This window comes from Falco biarmicus, chromosome 8 (assembly GCF_023638135.1).
Source record: "Falco biarmicus isolate bFalBia1 chromosome 8, bFalBia1.pri, whole genome shotgun sequence".
Lineage (NCBI taxonomy): Eukaryota > Metazoa > Chordata > Aves > Falconiformes > Falconidae > Falco > Falco biarmicus.
In genome coordinates this window covers 22,417,554-22,438,254 of record NC_079295.1, presented here as the reverse complement: position 1 = coordinate 22,438,254, position 20,701 = coordinate 22,417,554, and the positions used below count along the sequence as shown (strand labels likewise).

At 36.9% G+C, this 20,701-nt stretch overlaps 1 protein-coding gene across 4 annotated transcripts in view; it reads right to left on the bottom strand.

Moving 5' to 3' along the window:
* The window catches only part of LRP2 (LDL receptor related protein 2), a 128,028-nt gene extending 107,826 nt beyond the window's left edge, over window positions 1-20,202 (bottom strand). For all 4 annotated transcript variants that reach the window (XM_056349576.1, XM_056349577.1, XM_056349578.1 and 1 more), the window contains exons 1-2: window positions 19,905-20,202; window positions 1,181-1,288 (exon numbers count right to left, since the gene is read on the bottom strand). In XM_056349576.1, the coding sequence (XP_056205551.1) occupies window positions 1,181-1,288; window positions 19,905-19,998 (202 nt within the window). In that variant the 5' untranslated portion in view covers window positions 19,999-20,202. The remainder of the gene's footprint in view (window positions 1-1,180; window positions 1,289-19,904) is intronic.
* Between the last annotated feature and the right edge of the window lie 499 nt (window positions 20,203-20,701).

Below are 20,701 nucleotides of genomic sequence, written 5' to 3'. Positions count from 1 at the left end.
CCTAGACACTTACATGCCCTACTACATACAGCACATTAACACATCGTTTTGAAAAGCACAATTAACTGGAAAAAACTGAAAAGTTTAATTTTCATCTTCCTAATTCATCACAGGTATGAAAATGAGAACAACTCAACTTCATGCTTATAACATGAAAAATATATTAAGTGTTGGGAAGGTTTTTGTCTTTCACAAAATCAACATGAATTTTACCCACACCTTGTTCGAAGTTCTTTCCAGTTGCAGTTCAGAACTAAGTTGAAATAGCACACTATAGGACAACACCATTTTGTTTTGCCAATTCAAGGCATCCTTCATCCAGAACTACACTGGGTTTTGGAGCTAGCTGAACTGCTAAGCAACAAATCAGACTGCCAAGCTATGTGAATGACCTCCAATTATTATATGGGTCAAGCAGTAAAGAAACAATACAGCATGAAAAGAACCAACATAAATCAGTCTTTCTCACTCCTCATCAGCTGAGGGGCAAAAACTGGCCTAAATCAGTAAGTGGGCTGATAACTGCACCAGCCCACAAGACCTCAAAGAACATTAGAACCAACAAGGTACAATACAGGTGAGTTCCTGAAAACAGACTGTGGAAGGAATTTCTTCATTTTCACAACTTTTTAACATTCTGCTTGAGAGAATCTTTGGGCATGGATATTACAGCCCATCTGAATGCAATTGTCTTTGAGCTGCTGGCACCGAAGATAACACAACCAACTCTATCTAGACAACTAACCAAGACTCTACTTAAAGTACAGTAGGTACAGCTTGTTTTCTAGTGCCTGAAAGATCCAAAGATTTGGAGCTCAAGTGATGCTGGTGGGTAGCTGTATGTACATCCAACATTCAGGATTACCACAGTAATAGAATACAATATATTTCTACACCTACTTGGAACATTAGTCATCAAATGAAATGTCACTGTTGGGCACTCAGATTTTTAAGATAAGGCTAAGTCATGTTAGAGGTTGAGCATTATTGATTTTCTGACTACCTAAGCCAATGGACTCAAGAAATATGATTCTTAAGTAGATTCTCCAGTCATCTCAAGACAATTAGGAGTTTTCTCCCCCTCCAATATTCATTCTTGTACCACAGGTACAGTTGAGCACACTGGGATCTCACTGTTTCTTATATTACAAAGAAGTTGTGGTATAGTTGTTTCACTTACGACAGCCAGCTTCATCTGTATCATCTGAGCAGTCTCTAGCCCCATCACACCTCCAATCTGCAGGAATACAGCGGCCATTTCCACAGCGAAACTGCCCCCGCTCACATCCTGCAGGGTAAAGCAGAGCAACAAGCAGGTTAGCAGTACCAGCATAAAAACAGACAGTGGAGTGCATTCCTGTCAGACAACCGTAATCTATCCAGCCCCCTACAGCATGGAACAGAGAGAAAATAATGTTATAATAATACAAAAATATAAAGTATATATAAAGTATATATAAGTATATATATAAAAAAGATCTCTATGCACCCAGTCAACCAAAAAAAGAACAGAACCAGCTCCAAATCTTACAGGATTTGTCCCAACTAAATTGTTAGAAAATTTCCATAATTTTAATATTTGTAAATTATACAAACACACACAAAAATCAAAATAATCCAAACAAGTGTCAGAGGAGCACCTACACTACAGAAACCTATTTAGCAGGAATGTATCAATTTAAAATTCAGAAGCAGTATAGGCTTAAATCAAGGTATGGTATAATTTTCTACATTATTTCTAAGGTCTAAACATTAGTCCTCCCCAGACTCTCTGAGGATTAAAAAAAAAAAAATAATAATCCCTTTAGCTGACGTGGAAATCTTTTTCCAGGAGTGACTGCTTAAACATATAGAAAGACCTCAGTTTTGTTTTGTTTAATAATGCCCTAATATTTAAAATCTTTCCTCTGAAGTACAGGAAAGTATGTCTTCAGTCAACATTTGAATAGCAAATAATTTAAAAAGAAATTAAGCTTCCAGACAGTTATGGCTGATCAAAAGCTATCCTGCTGTCATTCCCTCCTGCTTGACCTACTAAGGATTAAGACCTGATAAAGAAGCATTCATTCCCAGGTGTAAATGCAGCTGGATCAGGCCTTTATTAAGAGTCGACTAATGAAATCTCCAGTCCCATAGGAAAGAGAAAATGCACTGTTTATGGCCTTTCGTTGTTACTACAGCCTCATAAAAAGGGAGTGAACAGTTTTTATAGGTCCCCAAAACAATGAGCTATAACATAATTAGGTTCAACAGAGCTCTGTTTCATGTTAATCTGTTGTCAGCACCTCAGAGAAGGGAACACTGAAAAAACCTGAGGTAGTAGCAAAATCCAACTCTGAAGAAAAAAAATCCTGTTTCCTGATTTAATTAATAGCCATACAATAAAACTACTTCTTTCAATTATTCTGAGTAATTTGTCCAGAGAAGATAACCTCAGTATACATAAAGCACAACCACCTACTTTTTGAATTCAAGATGACATAAATAACACGATACCCTAACTTTCATGTAAAACCAGGCATATCAACACTGTCACATAAACACAGTTAAGTGATGTATTCCTAAGGGATATAGGCAAGCTACTTTATGCAAGGAATGTTCAAATCTGATTGTCTGGTAGTGACATCCTGATTTATAATGTATCCTGCAAATGGTCAAAAATTTCACTTGGATAAATGGTGGTACGGAGTGGTACAGGAGTATGTTCACCCAAATACCTTCTATAGACTAATGCATGATGGTGGTTGGTGGTGCAGGTCTGGGGTTGGTGGTGCAGGTCTCTTATCAACTACCTTTAAAACACAACAACCTCCCTTGCAAAAATGCCCTGAAGGAATGTACAAGTTCACTCTGGAATCCCAGGCCCTCTCACTGAATTTTGCCCTACAAAGCAACATTTCTATATGAGATTAGCAGTTAAAGCTCTAATAAACACACATAAACCACCATTTATCAATTGGAATTACTATGCAAAGCAAATACTACATTTACTTGTATATTTAGTATATTAATGCTATTCAAAACCACTGGAATATTCACAGCCACTTACATAAAAAGAAGTTACAATACAGAATGAAATCTGCATCCACATGATTAGAATTCCTAATTAAACAGATGCTCATAAACAAGCAATATGAGCAATTTGAATATTATTTCTACATAATAACTAGCAAAAAAAATCCAAGCACTATGTACAACACTGCTATTTTGCCTATCTGGTATTAAGTTACTACAGTTAAACATACCCTTATAGTAATAAAATGAGGAAATAACACCAATAAGCTTTTTAGAAAGCATTATAAGCATAGCAGACTTTGTACGGTATGAGAAATGGTAATTGAATGTTAACAGAAAATCTGCAAATCACACAGTTCTCCTACCCCCTGTAATACTTTGCTGAATTATAAAGTTGCTCACATCTACATACAGTAAATGTTGTATCAATGTCCATTTATACAATTCTTCAGCAGACTCATTATAATTCATGTAATTATGGCATTAGGCTTTTCAAATGTTATCTTTCACACTTACTTACAACTGAAGGCAAAGAGCCCTGAAACAACTACCAAAAATACAAAAGACTATTTCGCTTATCATTGTTTTGTATTATCTTTAGAACAAATAAAATTACATAGCAGATGATGTTAATTCATTAAAAAGACGATCTCTGAAAATTAGTACTAGGGAAGAAGTAAAAGCAACCTGCAGTACCAAGGGCACATCTCACCCACGATTCTAAAAAGCTTGTGTTTCAACTGCAAACAAAAACAATTCTAACTTTGATAAAGAAGAAAGTAATCAGGGGAAAAATGCATGATTACAAAATCACTGCAACAAATATCCAGAAAAATATCCAGAATTAAAAAATAACTATGTCAGCAATAAACAGGTTTGTTACTATAAACAACTACACAGACCATTTTCTCATAACTTAACTCTATATATTCTGCTAAAACCAAGTAGTGGAAACTTAGGATATTTGAAGAATTGTGATTTAGTTACTATGATTTTAGTTATGCATTTTAAACAGTGTTAATTAAATTAAAAATGTTACAGGCATTACACATGCTGACTAGTAACTGATCCACAGAGGAAGCAAAAGGACTATTTCCATTGGCATATGCTTTGCAATGTGAGCCTGCAGCACCTGGGTTTCGGCAACAGCAGGGACTGTCAGAAGACAAGAGGTATCCACTTGTTTGTTGCCATTATCTGAAGCCTCAATTCACTGAAGGATAGTCATTAGAAATTTTCTGGAAGGTTTTGCTTTCAGTAAGTGATTTAATTTTTTAATGGCAAGACAGCTCATGAATCAGTCAGATATTGCCAAAATTAATACTAATGAACTAACTTCCATAGAAATTCTGATTTACCCTGACAGATGCTGATAAAACCAGACACCTCTTTCAGGCAAACAGAATCCTGTTAGCGGGATTCCTGGAGCAAATAAGCACTGAGTTTAAAAACAAGCAGTAAAACAGTTAGTCTTCACTGACATGCTTAAGATTTGCTAATAGAAAAGAATCTAGGTGACTTTTGAAAGTTCAAAATTCAGAAATTATTGATTTTTTTATGTTGCTCTAGTTTTACTATAATTCCATTTTAGTCTTTTGGCTTTGATTAAAGCACTAAAATACAGACAAAACAAATGCATGGCAGACCTTATGAATCACACCACAACATATATGAAGAAGAATCTCTGGGCATTAACAAAAATAATTATGAAAGATAAAGATCTGTTTCAATGCTCAATGTTCAGGAAAACACCAAGGAAAAAACAAATACATGATATCATCTTCAATATAATCCAATCCAGTACTGGAAAATGCAAACCAAAGATCAGACGCATCACTGGAAAAATATAGCCCAAAACACTATTTATAAACTTCTTGCTGTGCTTACTGTCTTTAGGCTTTATGCTAACTTTGTCACTAAATTTCTGTGGTTCCCTGTGTCTAGGTTTATAAAAGACTCCTGAGTGGATGTTTAAGATTCACAGTTTACTCCGATAAAAACAAGGTGGCTAATATTACTGGCTCTGGGTAAGCTACTTGCTCAAAGATTATGCCTGATAGTCATTTTCCACTGAAATAAAGCAACATAATATTGATTTTGTCAGAGCAAAGATTGAACAGAACACTAACCATATGAAATACATTTATTTTTAATAAATTAAAAGCAAAAGAAAAGGTATCTCTTACCAAAGGAAATATACAGGCACTATTCAGTACAATTATCTTATGTTCTGCAAGACAAGTTCTGCACAACAGGTGCTGCCTGTGTAAGAATGAAGTATCCAAGCTAAACCACTGCAAAAGGCAAATCCCACTGCCACTGAAGGATGGTAGCCAACATTCACACCACTAATGAATACTAATGAATGTTACCCAAAGTCACATTAAGTCATATGGAACTTCAGCAGAAGAGAGAGATGTTAATAGCTCCAGGCATTTCACAGCACAATGTGAAACTTAAAGCTTAAATTCAATCCTCTTGTATTAAAAGCAGAACATCATGTTTGGCTTATAATGGAAACCAGTAGTGCCTTACTCTACCAGTCCGCATTACTTTAGACTCACTTCAGTTCCTCTCTGAACAGATCTAGTCTTTTGTAGTTCTTTTCATACATCTTCTACCTGCCCATTCAACCTTGAAGTCCCTCATACTTTTAACTTTGGCTACAAATCTTTTGAGTTACATTTGTCATCCCCAGATTACGGGCACCATGACTGCCTATTCTGACCTTACAGAATACTCCAAACCCCCTCATTCATTTTTTCTTTCTTGTGCTCACAATACCTTTGAGAATTGCTAACACCTCTTTAACAGTTCAGCTTGAATGAAAGATTTAAAGTAATGAAAAATGTATTAAGCCCAGGGTAGATTGTACCACTCTCAAACTGTCCACTCAAAAATGAAATTTATGCTGCTGCAATTACTTTACACTTCGGGAAACCTCTCTCTCAACAGATTTTTTGTGTTTAAAAAACTAACACTCTTCAAGGCAATATTTTTTCAGCTGAACAGTTCCACCTTTAATACATCTGCAGTTTTTCCAGAAATAAATGAAAAATAACTGTACATTACCAGCTTCTTCCACATAACTTTAACAACAAAAAATAATTCACAAGCTCTCTTTTTCCACCTTTCTGCCTTCCAACAAAGGGTACTATTCCTTGTCCCGTTCAGCCCTCAAACAGAACAGCCCACTCCAGTGGCCTTGCAGTTAGAAGAATCCTTCCATACACTTTGATGTCAGATTTTTGCCTAGCTTAATTACATGTCAAACACCCTAAGGCTGTGGAATGCTCAGGGAGGGCAAGCTGAACCTCTGGAAATGCCACCTCTGTTTCCCCACACTAATGAAGAAAGAAGTAAAAATCGTAATTCAATAAAAACCTTTTCTTATTATTGTAAAATGCCCTGTGATACTGAAAAGTAGTATTCTGTTAGCTAGTATAATAGGCAAATGGACAAAGATTATTTAAACTATAAAGAAAAATAGAGTCTGATAAACTTATGCTAATTTCATATACTTCGAGGTATTTAACTTTCAATCTTTCTACATTCTGCAGACTCCATTAGATTTAATGCAAACTATACAGATTAATAAACCACAGCCCACACAAGCATTTATAGGTATTATAGAAAGCAGTGCAAGATTTATCTTCAGTCTACAAGACCTTGCAAAACAGAATGTCTTTTGTACCTAGATGTCTCTAAAACAGATTATATTAGAGAAATAATTAACTGGCAATATCAACCAAAAGATAGTCCAAATGTGAGACTGCATCCACTTCACATGATTGCAAGATCTCTGTATACAGATTGATAGGTGGACAGGAGACTAGCCAAGGGACAATCTGAAGCAGAAGAGCTTCAGTGCCAGAGAGAAAGACCTACAATATTAATAGGGAGGTATGGCATTTTTATTACTGACTCATCATCTAATCACATATTATAATAAGATTATTAGTAGTAGTAAAATAGCATCTACAGAATCAGTAGTTGATCAAGAACTCCACGCCTTGCACCATACACAACAAAAAGAAGGGTAATACCCTGGACAGTTTGCAGCATAAAGATGACAGGCACTTGAACTCACCTGGAGGTCCACAAGCAAAGACCAAATGGCACTGTTCTTCACTGATGCACACTTAGATGCTGCTGTTTCTCCAGTATGACTCCAAGAAGTCACAGTAGAGGCACACTCAGGTTTGCCGGTATATTTGTTAGGCAGCACAAGAAACAAGGCACGTGCATCTTGATCCTTCCTGTGGAGGGGCCCTCAACTTTCTACCAATTGGTGTTGGAAGGATTCCTAGCCAGTGACTTCATCTCTAACTCTGGTGTGTTTAACAGTGATCAATGCACTACTCTTCACAAAAATTGCCTACTCTATATTTGAGTCCATTTATTCTTCTGAATGCCAACATCATGTGATGCATGTGCAGAAGTACTTCATTTATTTGATTGTTTTATTATGCACTCTCTATCCCCCAAACAAAGACACAGACATTTTAGAAAACCTTCTGGTACACAAATCATACAGATTATTTCAGATTATTTTATAGAGGGATGTGGAAATGATAAAGAACTGAACTTGAAGCAACACATCTGGTTCTCCACTGACACTAACTGGACTAGGAGATTGGGTTCTAAAGTCCCAGTTGCACAGCTTCCTCAAAAAAATAGCAGAAACACATTGATGACTATAATAAAATAGTGTTTGCTCCACCAAACAGCAGAAAATCATACATCTAGCCCCTCTTCCTAAAATCCACTCACATGTAGAAAGTTACAGGTTACTGGATTATAAATAGAACTGATATTAGGAGGGCAAGAGGAATGAAAACAGAAGAGAAACTTATATTTAATCTTTGCTTATTTGTCTCTGTCTGTAAACCTACCTGGATATGCAGAGTCTATTTCCATCTCAGGTGAATGAGCTAGCTACACCATACCCACAGGAGAAGAAATTTTGAGTAAACCACATCCTGATTCCAGGATGATGGGTATCAGAAGCTGTAATAAATGGATCTTGCTTATCACAGTAGAACGCAATACCTACATTTAAAATTTTTACTCTCCGATTTTTTATTAAAAAGCACCTTAAAATTCAAGAACAAAAGTGAAAATTTTGTCTTTCAGTATGGACTTAGAAATACCACATTTCAGTGCAGCAACAGCAGATTTTTATGGTTTCCCTTTCAAAACCATTTGTCAAGTAGTAAAAAAAAATAAATTTTGGAGTCAGTAAAATCTACATTATATTCTGTGCTTTCTGTCTGCATGTTCTTGTACATACAGACACCTGTCAACTAAAATCATTGTTAAAACTAAAGAATCAAATCTCATTTTAATAATGCTCACATACAAAATCTTTTAAAATAATATTTTAAATTAGCATATTCTATGTTAAACTATTTGTTTTCAGTTATAAAAAGACTATAGGTTCATTTCTGCTAAGCCTTAACATAAATCCAGGAATTAAAGAAATTCAGGATTTTAATCTACTGAAACTAAGCAGAAAAGCTTTCCTACAAAGAAAAAAGGGTTCAAGTCTCCTGCAGACATCAAGTTCAAAGGAATGACACTGTAAATGCCTCCTAGCAACGTTAAAGATATTCATAATCCTCGTCTTCTCTACCTTCTTTTAGCTTTATTAATTGAAAAAGCAACAAATGCAAACAACCTGGTAAAAATAAAAATAGATTATAAATTCATTGAAAAAGCAACAAATGCAAACAACCTGGTAAAAATAAAAATAGATTATAAATTCATTTTTAACAAATTATTCTTTTTTTTTTCAAGTATAAGCCTGAACTAGTAATAAAGAGAACAAGCTCCTAATTTTCTGACAAACTACACATGGACCTTTTAGAAAAAACTTTCCGTTTTAAATTATTTTTTTCTTAAAGCTCTGGTATTGATAACAAAGTAACTATGGTTTCTATACTATCACTTTAAAACCAGCCATTATGGAAAAAGTAAACAAAATTAAAGTATACAATATCGTAATTTTTTTCACACTGATCCTAAATGTAGAAAGATATAAACTTCTTAAATTTAATAACATGACAGTTTATTTATCATGCATGCTCACAAACAGCACATATCCATACTACATATGTTTACCATCACATGGTACTATAAGCAAATTAGTCAAAATTAAGTTCCTTTGTAATCTTGCTTTAACTCACACACTTTAAAAAAGCAACAAGCAAACTCTTACTATCTTCTCAGTCCTATAACAAGGCAGGAATAAGAACTAATCCTAATTCTAATAGACAAGAGGTGATACACGTAATTCCAATAGACAGGTGATGATACTCCTTTCTACTGATAAAGTAAATATTCCTTATATTGAACAGACCAGGTTCCTCCTTCCGTTTAAGTCACAGCCAAATTTCTTCTACTTCAGTGATAACTGAGAATCAGCCATTAATTTTGGTTGGACACTTTCTTTAACCCCAACTGTATATCAAATATTTTTCCAAGGTGAGACTAATAAAATCTATTTGTGTACTTTCTTAGAGAATTTATTAAAGTTATTATCTGCATGGCCAAATTAAAGAGAACCAGTATTTGCAGTACTGAAAGACTAGCCTTCACAATTTAAAAAATGTATTTCAGACACATGACATGTAAAGAACATATTCTACACTAAAATGGATAAGCTCAACCAGTAGTCTCAACATTGGGTGTCTTAATCCACACAAGTCAACTGTGATTGTGTTAGCTGGGTTAGTGAAGCAAGCACTGTGGATCTCTAGGGAAGCATATATGCCTGAGCTCTCCTAAAACCCAGAAGCTTCTTTTTCGTGAATGGCACATTAAATATGCAAAAATCTGTTCTAATTGACCAAATGACATAAAGAGGAAGAACAAGCAAACACAGTAGAAACCCCCAGTTACCCAGAGAAGGAAGCATCCCAAGCATCTTCCTAAGAATGAACCTTGCTATTGGCCCCAAGGCTGCTGTAGAATATCAATCCGGTAACAGAGTGAGTGGGAAAATATGAGCAAATGAGGAAAATCTGCAAGACTAGGAAGTATTTACAACTACACTGGGGCCGGGGCTGCTTAAACAACTTAAAGAGAGCAGTACATACCACTGAGAAAGTCCAACAGATACAGTACCAGATGATAAAACAACCTTCTCAGGAAACTATTCTCATTTTCAGATCTGTGCTGTTTTTTAAATAAATTTTCCAACTATGTGCTATTTGTTCTCAAAACTAGACCCCATGCTGAGATGGTGAGCTGCATTCATTTCAGTCATGCTTTCCCAAAAACTGATGAGTCATTGTAGCACTTGGAATCAGCCTCAGTAAGAGCCTTCCATTCCAGTTGGTGCCAGTGATATCACATAATTTTTTTATATTTCTTTTATGTATTATTGCTAAATTGAAAATTGTTATGCAATATATAATACTGTCAAATCATAAACCTACTGGAATACTATATCACAAGTTATTAAACGAAAAATGAAACACGTCATGCAATAAATTAACACTTTCCCTTACAGATAATAAACATGGTAAGCACATAAAGCGAAATCTGTTTCTCCCTTCCCACCTCAGAACCCACATCTATAACAAAATTCTTCACTAATTGAGTAGCACCATCATTAACTAGTGGGACTCCAGATAGAAAAAAACAATTTAAGCTGTGTCCTAGAGCTTCACAGTCATCATTTTGCTACTTCATTTTTAAATGTGATATATTTTCTTTATAGTTTTCAGTTTAAAAATAAAAAATAATAAAAAAAAAACCTTTCACCCAAATAGTAATACTAGTGAGCATGTCAAATTAAAGAGGCAAAGTGGTTGAATTCATCAGAAGAGAATAAATACAGGAAATATCATCTCCCACTGAAACATTACCCTTTCTATCAGCCCTAACAGAAGTATTTTACTTAGATCTCTCCGAACCAGGCAAACTCTACTACTGTCAGATTTACTAACCCATTTTGGTTTTTTAATTATGCTTGATTCTGCTGCTACTTCCCTTCATTGGTGGCTGCCAGACATAATATTTTAAGTAATTCCTTAAATTACATTAGCTAGCTACTCAAAGCAGCATTCCAGGCACAGAGGTAAGTAGCAGGGAAGAAGGGTCTCCAGCTCTAGCTTGTGTAGCTGGATAAACCCTACACTTGCTGCATCCTTGGAAACACAAGAGCATATAAGTATTGCATGCTATGTATTTTAACCCAGAAGCAAGCACACAAACCCACAGGAAAGGCACACATTGTCTCCCAAGTTTCACAGTGGTAGCACACAACATATAAATAATATTGCCCACAGAACTGTTGGCATTTGCCTACAGACTTGCAACCTTTAAATCTTAATCCCTTCATCATACCAATAGTTTCCATCAGTCTTTCAAAATGCATGCTAGGAATAAGGTTGCAGCCACACCTGGCATATTGCAGGCCACAAAATCAGCATCTCTGTACCCTGTGTTTAATGAAAGATATTTTCCCTTAATGGGGTGATAGTTTGGGTCTGTGTCTCTCTCTACTACCTTATGAAATTTCTTAGGACTTAAATCTCTGAGAATTCTTGACCCCTAATAGAAAAAGTTAAATAAACCAACAAGCTTAAAAGTATTGGACATACAAAAAAAAAAAAAAAACACCACCACCCCCCCCAAAAAAACAACCCACAATTGCTAAAGTGTCTTTTCTTTAAGAAAGCAAACAAAAACCAGGGAGAAATGGTTTCTGTTACCTAATAGGTGATGAAGTCTTAGTATGGATAAACCAATTGATCAAGGTTTGAGCTTTTACCTCACTTGTAATTAATTTAAATTTGCTACTCATTTTATTGAATTTAACTATTATTCTTTTAGTTTCTTTTTTCCTCAAACAAATCCAAGAAACACCCAAATTTCTAAAGGATTTAAAGTTCAGCTTTAAAGTTTTATTATTTTTTGTATTTTCACTCTAAGATAACCATTTCATAATGCATTCTGTGGTAGGCTTAATAAAGTTTAAAACTGCAAAACTACTAAAAGCTGGTAATGACGATTTAACAGTGGAAATGCAAAAATCCTGTTATGTTTTTTCAATTGCCTACAGTTGCAACACAAATTCCATGACAGGATTTCACTTCTGCAAGTGCCAAAGGAGCCTGATTTTCATTGTTGTCTTTACCCAGGCTGAGCTCCCAGTGAAGGAGATGGCCAGCCTGCCTGAGCAAAAAGACAGGCCACAACTGAGCTGTGTCTGAGGCTCTACTCGTATTTCCTATTGGTTTAACCAACAGAAATTTGTCAAGGCTGAGATTAACAACTGCAGTAGATGCAGTTTAATTACTCCACTAAAAACCTTTCATGTACTGCAAAGGTAAAAAAAGGAATTTTAGTACTTTGCTACATTCACAGAATACTAGGAACAAAAATTCATTTTCAGTGAGGTTTCAAGGTACGTTCTGTGGCTGACCATACAGAAAAATAAAAACTGCAAAGCTAAGAAAAACAGCTTGTATCTTCATACCAAAGACACCACAAACTTTGGTCATTCATTTCAGACACAAACAGGAGCTTATTTGTTTCACATGAAATGGTTTAAAAAACCTATTAGACCTCTCAGTAGTATAAGTTATTTTTATTAACACAGCTAGAAGGCCAACAAAAACTGCAGCAGCATTCCATGTGCTTGGTTATTGTCCAACTCATTTATTGCATTGCAGGTTGAGAACAGCCCTACAATCCTGCTCAAAAGTGAACACGTGAGCAGTCCCATTCAAGTCAAGCCATCTGTTTACACTAGACAACTTTACAAAAGGGTTTCCTGCAGCGCTAACACTGGTACTCTGTTACACAGCCCTGATGGGACCACTCATGTAACTAGCATGCTAGCCAAGCATTTCCTGTATGTTCTTAGCAGAAGCATTGAGCAGTGGTTGCATGGCCAGCTCAGCCAACCCCCTGACTGACCATAGGAACAAAGGTGTCTCTTTTCTCTCCCTTTTTCTGCCTCCTCTCCTCCTCCCACTTGATGCCAAGGTTCACTTTCTTTTCCAGACTCTGGTAACTACCAGACCTTTCTGCATGCTGCTGAAAATCACTACGCCACCAGGAACCACCTAATACCCTAAGCCTGGTTTAATTTTCCTCCAGGTTTCTAAGTGAAAGCAGCTCACAGAGAGACCCTATGAGCAGTGGTGCTAGCACAAAGCAAGTAGCAAGAACTAGAAGGCTGGCAGCAACGTGGGAGTGGAGCACTGGGAGAGAGAGGGAAGGAGAGCGGGGCCTCCTGCTTCCAGCAGCAGTGAACTGTTCACTTGGCTCATCACTTGTGAAACTGTACCCTTACATCACAAGGTATGACAAGGGCTTGATCAGATCTAAATAGTGTCTCCCACTGGTGTTTAATAATGTGCTTCTGGGCAAATCCTGGGGAGGATTATTGATACATGTATGTACTCTAGTTCTGCCGGCCCCATACTTCCTCAAACTAACTGAACTCTGGTATATTTATCTGAATTGATAATGTGCACAATGGCTTCTGAAGATAAAAACCATTACTTAGATTCTAAATATATCAGTGAATGTGTTAGCTCCTGGGATATCTTGTGGACTATGCCTTTTATCATTTTTTTTTTAAGAGATGCCACAGAACACACTAAAACCCCCATCCTTCCTGCTCCACAAAAGCATGAGCCTGCAATCCCCATCAAAGGGAGACCCGATTGGAATAGACCTCCATTCTTCCACTCAACTCAGCAGGGTGTAGTATCATGACCTGCTTGCACAAGAAAATAATTGGGTAGACACATTGCTGCTGTAAACAGTGCCCTTTTACTGAAGATCTGGCTTCTTGATTATAAAACAAAGGCAACTTATTCATGTTAAAAGCACAAAACAGAACAGGTCATAAAAATAGAACAATTTCAGTCAACTCTTATATGTCATTTCATTAATCCAAAACAAAATTTGTAACAGTGATCCTTAGATCTCTAATCCACTTTAAGCATTGCAAAACAAAGAAAACATTAAAAGCCTTGAAACCAATAGTAAAAGCTTATGGAATCCGCTAAAGGCTATCCATTCCATTAAATATTTCTATGCTTACTTGTAACACTTCATTTTCTTTAACTGTTCCAAAAGTGTGCTGAGTTAAGGAAGCAAAAAGCAGTTAATAAAATTAACATTATCATAATGAAGTAGACTTCAAAATGGATCTCAATAATAAGCTATTAAGAGATGTTTACTCTTCACTGAATCCTATTCTATCTCTCTTAGATCACTACAAATCAGGGATAATTTCTTTGAAATTAATGGAGTTACACTGAGTTGACTCAGAAAAAAAACCCTTGTTGTTCCTTCATCTAGAAACAGCTCAAGGTATCTTTAAGAGTAAAGTATAATTATTACAATTATATAAAGCAGCACTTCAGTTTTAAGTAATTTGTAAAACAGCTCTGTCCTGTATTTGCCACATTCAAATGTAAAATATTAAAAAGAAGCTGACAAATTATCTGATTATCATCACTAATTAGCCATAGTAGAATAAAAACATCACCTTCTCTTTAAATAGATGTCAACCTGTAGATCATTAGTTAGAAGAGACCTTTAATGTTTTTCAACAGTGACAACTTCTGTAAAGTGTAATTTGCTTTGAAACATCCGAAGTGCTATATGGTTCCAGCACTTTTTAAGCAGAGCTCTAAAACAGGAGAAACAATTATAAACTCTTGCTTTAAAAAGTGATAGCACAGTGTGATTCAAAGTTCCGTATTTGTCTCTGTGAAGAGTTTTCACAAGTTCTCACATCTAAAAATAAGTATTGTAGGAAAGCTGAACAGAATTTGGTCCAATATTCATAAAGATAAAATTAGCTACCTCTACAGTGTGCCTGTTTACTGCTCAATTAAAAATAAAAAGTATTCATGTAAAAAGAAAAATCTTGACAGAAGAACCTCAAGTTCAGTGCTAAATAATGAGAAGTTAAAAAACGCTATTAGGCTTTGATCTGGCAATAACCTAACAGTGGAAGAAGGTATATAGAGGGGGAAAGGCCCCAAACAGTGTGATTGATTTCACATCAATCCAGGAAGCCCAAAAGGAAAAGAATTAAAAGGCTTTAATGAAATTGCATTCTACCTTTCCCCCAAAAGAATCTTTGCTCATTTCCTGCAAAACACATGGAAAGTAAATCTGGATTAAAGTAGGATTTCATTGCTCAAATTTCCAATCAGCTCAATTTATGAAAGAAGGTTTTGGTTTGTCTTAAAGGGAAATAGAAGCATCACATACATCACACATTTATTTTAGCTGAAATCTCCTTAGATTTCTGTTTGTCTGTCTCTGTTTGTCTTGACTCTTGTAGCTTAATTATTTACTGTAATTCTAGCATTTGGCATAGAACCTAAATCTAACCAGGTGTCATCCAATTACTACTTTCAATTTTTAACTAAAATTCTGGGATTTGTCCCATTCCTCACTTTAGCTGCTTACTTTGCAAATTCCTGATATGCTTTGCTGAACAGAATACAGAAAAAAAAAAAAAAGAGTAAATTATTAAGAAAATTCAAGAGATGTACTTAAAAGGTCTACTCATTAAAAAGAACCATAAAAAAATAAGACTGTCAGTGCACAGAAATACCACTCATTAAATAAATGTGAGAACATCATAATGTGTTTCACTGATAGGTACTTCTAAATTGTCAGCCTTCAGGCAATAAATTAGTTCAGAGCCAGGCAGATGGACACTCAATGGGATTTTTTCCTCCTAATTTTGTGTGAGTACATCTCCAAGAGAAACCAAAAAAATTATACTAGTGCAGGATTATGAACACTGCAGCCCATAGGTCATGCACAATACCTATTAAATTGTATATCAGGATTGCATAGGTATATGCATTTTCTTTGCCATCCTTTCTCCCTTCTCATTACTCCCAAATTCTCAGTCCCCAAGGAAAGTCTCACTCAAGGCCTTCAAACACTAGGTCTTGGCAGGGGCGTAATCTTACAGACAGGCTTCTCTGTCATTTAAATGTGCACAGTGCTGTACAAGGGAGTATGAATACTGACTCTGGCCTGTCGCCTACAGCAACACCACTACACATCATCCTACAGATAGATTAAATAGATTTGAGTGAAGGCAATGCCTAAAAACTACTGAATTATTAATTTTGAGATTGAACTATTACAGTGTTTGACGGAAAAGCACGTTTCCCCTTGCCATTCTGGAAAGAGCTTCTGTAGCTCTTCTCTACTTGGTCTTATTGTACCTATTCAATTACTGGCCTCACTTCATGCACATGTTCATTGTGATTTCTGAGATATATCACACCATATAGATTCATTGTTAGAATAGCCTTCATTCTCAGGCTAATAGAGACCTTATAATGGTAACAAATTTTAGTCACGTTGGCCAGGGATACATTTCAGCTGATGATTTATCATTGCAGAGATTTAAGAAGTAAATCAAATTTGATACATTAACTTTTGTATCAGAGCAAAGTTTCTGTACAAATCACGTTTTGCCAAGAAGCATGCAGAATAATCAGCTTCCCTATAAAAAAGTATTTAAAATTAAGTCTTCTAACCTTGAAAACAACAACAGAAACCTTAAAAAAAAAGGCAGTAAACTATGATTTATTGAAAAGAGGAGCAAAAAATACTAGAAGTCAACCTAGCTGTGTTGATCTGGCCTCTTAACTCAGTATAGAATCCAAAATTCAAAAAAATTAGCATATATGTGGAGAGAAAGACCATTAATGGAGATACTTGCATTTCCACCTGCATTTCCAGAATTTGAAAGTTTACACAAATATTATGAATATCAGCATAGAAAATACACAGCCTGGCTAAGCAATCATTCATATGAATCAGTCATCTTTGATTCCATACACGAAGTGTGCTAAGGAAATAAAAATATCCTCAGAAGTATCCACCAGAAAAATGGGGGAGGCAAACAGCAATTTCAACGTTGAAAACTACACAATACAGTGAAATCCTGGCCTTTACATAGCAATTTGGTACTTTGCAATAAATTGCAGCACAGTCAGAATTTCAGAGTGAGTACATGCAAGTCTGAGAAAAGATGGCACTGGCATTGTTTTGGAACTTGCACTAGTTTAACAGAATTGGTGACAAAAATCAATACCAATGTCATTTATTAAATATTTCATACTATTTTAATACATTAAATTTATTTTCTGGAAGATTTAAATCATCTCTGTTGGAAGCAGGTCATCAGGACACAAGGGATACCAAAAAGCAATGAAGGAAATTTAAGTGATTTGAAATATGTAGATTACAGAAATATTAACTACTATATATTTGTGAAGAAAGTTCTCAATACTTTTTGTCTAGAAAGAAGGGTGTTGGTTTTTTTTTTACAAAGAAAAACATATTTCTCTGAATTATGTATATATGATCTTATATAAATGAATTATTTTATAAAGAAGCTAAGCTAACAGTTCCTTTGGTGCTAAATCATTAAAAAAAAAATTCAAACACTCTCAGGAACTAAATCCTCATTCAAAACAGTACAGCGGGCCTTCCATGTTATATAAGGTGAGCCTGATAACAGATACGATGTGGAATATTGCAGGAGTATTTAGATCTAGCATGCTTTGCAGTAATGTTAAAGAACTCATTGTTCAAATGTGAAGTTGCCCTAGTGATCTCATTTGACCTCTTGCAAAACTGCTGAGAGTACAACATCCATCCAGTGTGTCTACTTTGTGACTATGAGCGTGAAGCACTTTGAGATTTCTCAAAACAAACATTAAGGTTAATCCCGTGATGCTCCTTCTTCACACTACCTTCACTTAGGTAGTTTTTTAGATTCCAGCTGCAGTTTTTTCTAATAAAAGCCCACAGGCAACCAGTTTTGCAGAGTAAAGGCTGTAGAACCAGGCCCTATACTACTGGCAATGACAAGAGGCGGTATTTTTATTCAGTTTATAAGTGGTCTAACTCCAGTAAATCCAGAATTAGATAAATCAAGGAAGAATCCTGATACTCTCATTTGAGCAAGTGCTCAGGTGCAGCTACTTCTAGAAACATCTAGCTTATACGGGGGAGCACTCAGATATTGCCACCAAAACCTTCAAAACCATCACGGAAGCACCTTTGAAAATACTGAGGATTAGACAAGATAGTATGATTTTCACCATTTTCCTTCTGAGCCTTGGAACTACTTTCATGATTCTTGTAATATTTTTTTTAAATGAGTCTGACATGATCTCAACATTCAGGGAGCTGGAACTTAGAGATACCAAATATTTCACAATAATATTCACAGTGTGGCCAAGATTGCTATCCAGAGATTTTACTAGTATCAGTTACCTGTTAACTAAAACTGCACTGTTTCATTTGCAGTTATTCTACTCTGAAGGGGGTGGGGGGCAGATTGTGACACCACAGTAAAAACCTTCTGTACTTCCACTGCCTATGGAGGCTAGTTCAAACCTTCCCTCTGCTTATCCTGTCATGTCGTTTACCAGGCACATCTTGAACAGTCCAAAGCGGCTGTAGAGCAAAGAAATAAACTTTCAGATCAACACTGCAGCTTCCATTCTACCCAATGTAAAATAATAGTACATAGGATTATGCCCAGTGTGACCTCCTTGGCTAGAGCTTTTGCAGGTCTCCTGCAGCACATTAGCTATCTCCTACTTCCCTGCTCGGGAGTGGGAGCTAACAGCAGTTGCTTACTTGATTCTGTCTAAGGAGCTTAAACTAAGAGTTGAGCAAAGAAAGCAGATTAACAATTTGAATGCACATGTAATACACAGACACACACAACCAAGCAGGACTGCCAGGTCACTACATGGGGCCGACGGAATGCACTTCAGCCACTCTTGCTCCAACAAGACAAGCTTCGTTTTCATTGCAATTAAACCGCGAAGAGAGGGAGAGAGGAAGAGATGGGCTGCAGGCACAGGCTGGGAAGAAGACTTCAGACACAGCTACTTCCATCCCTAGCAGCCAGATTAGTACCAGAGGAGCGGCACTCAGCCTGCTCTGCCCGTCACATGCTCCCAGATGTCGCCTAGCAACAGCAAAGCTCAGAGAAAAAGTTCTCCCTCTCTCAACTTCAAATCTGCGTCTGAGACCGACTGAGGGGAGCTTATTGTGCTCCAGACTAAGCATCTGTTTCTTTCTTATAGCCTTCTGTAAATGACTGCATATACCACACGTACGCAAGCCTCACCACGCATAAACCACTCCCCCCGCCCCCCGCGCCAACAGGCACAACCTGTCTACATGCAAGTGCCACAGCCTGTGCACTTCTCATCAAAAACAACTCTAGGTACAATTTTAGTGGTCACCAAACCTGCTCTTGGAATGCAGGTGAACTCTGCTCTGCAAAACCACCCACACTTCAGTAGCAAGAAAGGCACAAAGATTGCAAGGAAAAAAATGAAAAAACTCTGGAGTGATTTTTTTTTTTTAACCTTATCCAAAGCCAGTAAGCTGTACTCGCTATAGGAAAAGCTGCCCACTTGCATGTCTGCAAAACTGAGTTTAGACTGTGGAGTTGTAAAGTCTGACCTGTCCCTTCAAATTTAGCAACATTTATGTGTTACTGTCTTGTACAACCATAAAAAAAGTTTGTATAAACCAGAAAAACAACCAGAAAAAGACATCCTGGGATAATTTAAAACTAAGATGAAGTGAAGTTAGAGCCGGTGGTGTTTGTAGTGGGTTTTAAGGCGCTACTTCCTTTTCCACAACAGAAATTGACTCCAACAAATGACTCCTGAAAAGAGTCAACTGTCTCCCCTAACTATTAGAAAGAACTTCTCGAATAGCCTCCCGTTAACCCTCTACTTTCCTGCACTTTTGTCTTTTTCTCATAGAAGTCCCCAGGACAGGGATGTGCTCCTTGCCGTGCAAGTCCCGTTCCGGAGAGGCTGGAGCATAGCGCTTACCTTGGCAACTGCCCTGCATTATGCATGCAGCGAATAATATGAGCAGTTTGCAAGCAGTTGCTGCTCTTCCATCCATCCGATGGTGAGGTCCCATCTGGGCTGGGATGCTCCAGCTCCCTCAGAAGCTGGCTCCTCGACTCCGGGGTGCTGATCTGCACAGCAGCAGCACAAGGAGCCTGGTGTCTTTTTCTTATCCCGCTAGTTGCAGAAGAAAGGCGTGTTCGACTGTTGAGACATTGCGTTTTCTATAAACTCCCACCCTCCAGACATTGCATAAAGCTCTTTATACCCGTCGGCCCCGGAACTAGCATGAGGGAATCAGGCACTGCTCCAGGCCCTGCAGCCACAGGCTGCCTCTGCCCCTCCTTCCACTCTTTGCAGGACAGGCAAGATGCTTCCAAGTCCCTGCACTTTGCAGACTTTGTATCAGAGCCCGTTGGTGCTACCTTTTGAGTAGATCAGGGGAATTCAGATAGCAAGTGAAATACGTCCCGGGTTTTAGTGTCCCAAAGTGCTACAAACAAGAAAAGGATTTTTGACAACTTTGAGGAATGTCACACCGCCTACTTACCAATGCAGGGGATAAAGATTAAAACTCTTTACTATTATTATTCCTCGCATAAATATTGTAAAAGAGAAACTGTAGGGATGAAACTTCTGCATTTTCTTAGCAGATAAAACCAGTTTGGTAAAGTTCTTTAGCTGAGAATGCTTAGGATGCCAGCTGGAGACACCTTACTCTGGTTCTAACTTTCCAACTGTGTGCAGCGCATGTGAATTGTCTGCCTATCTTTTAC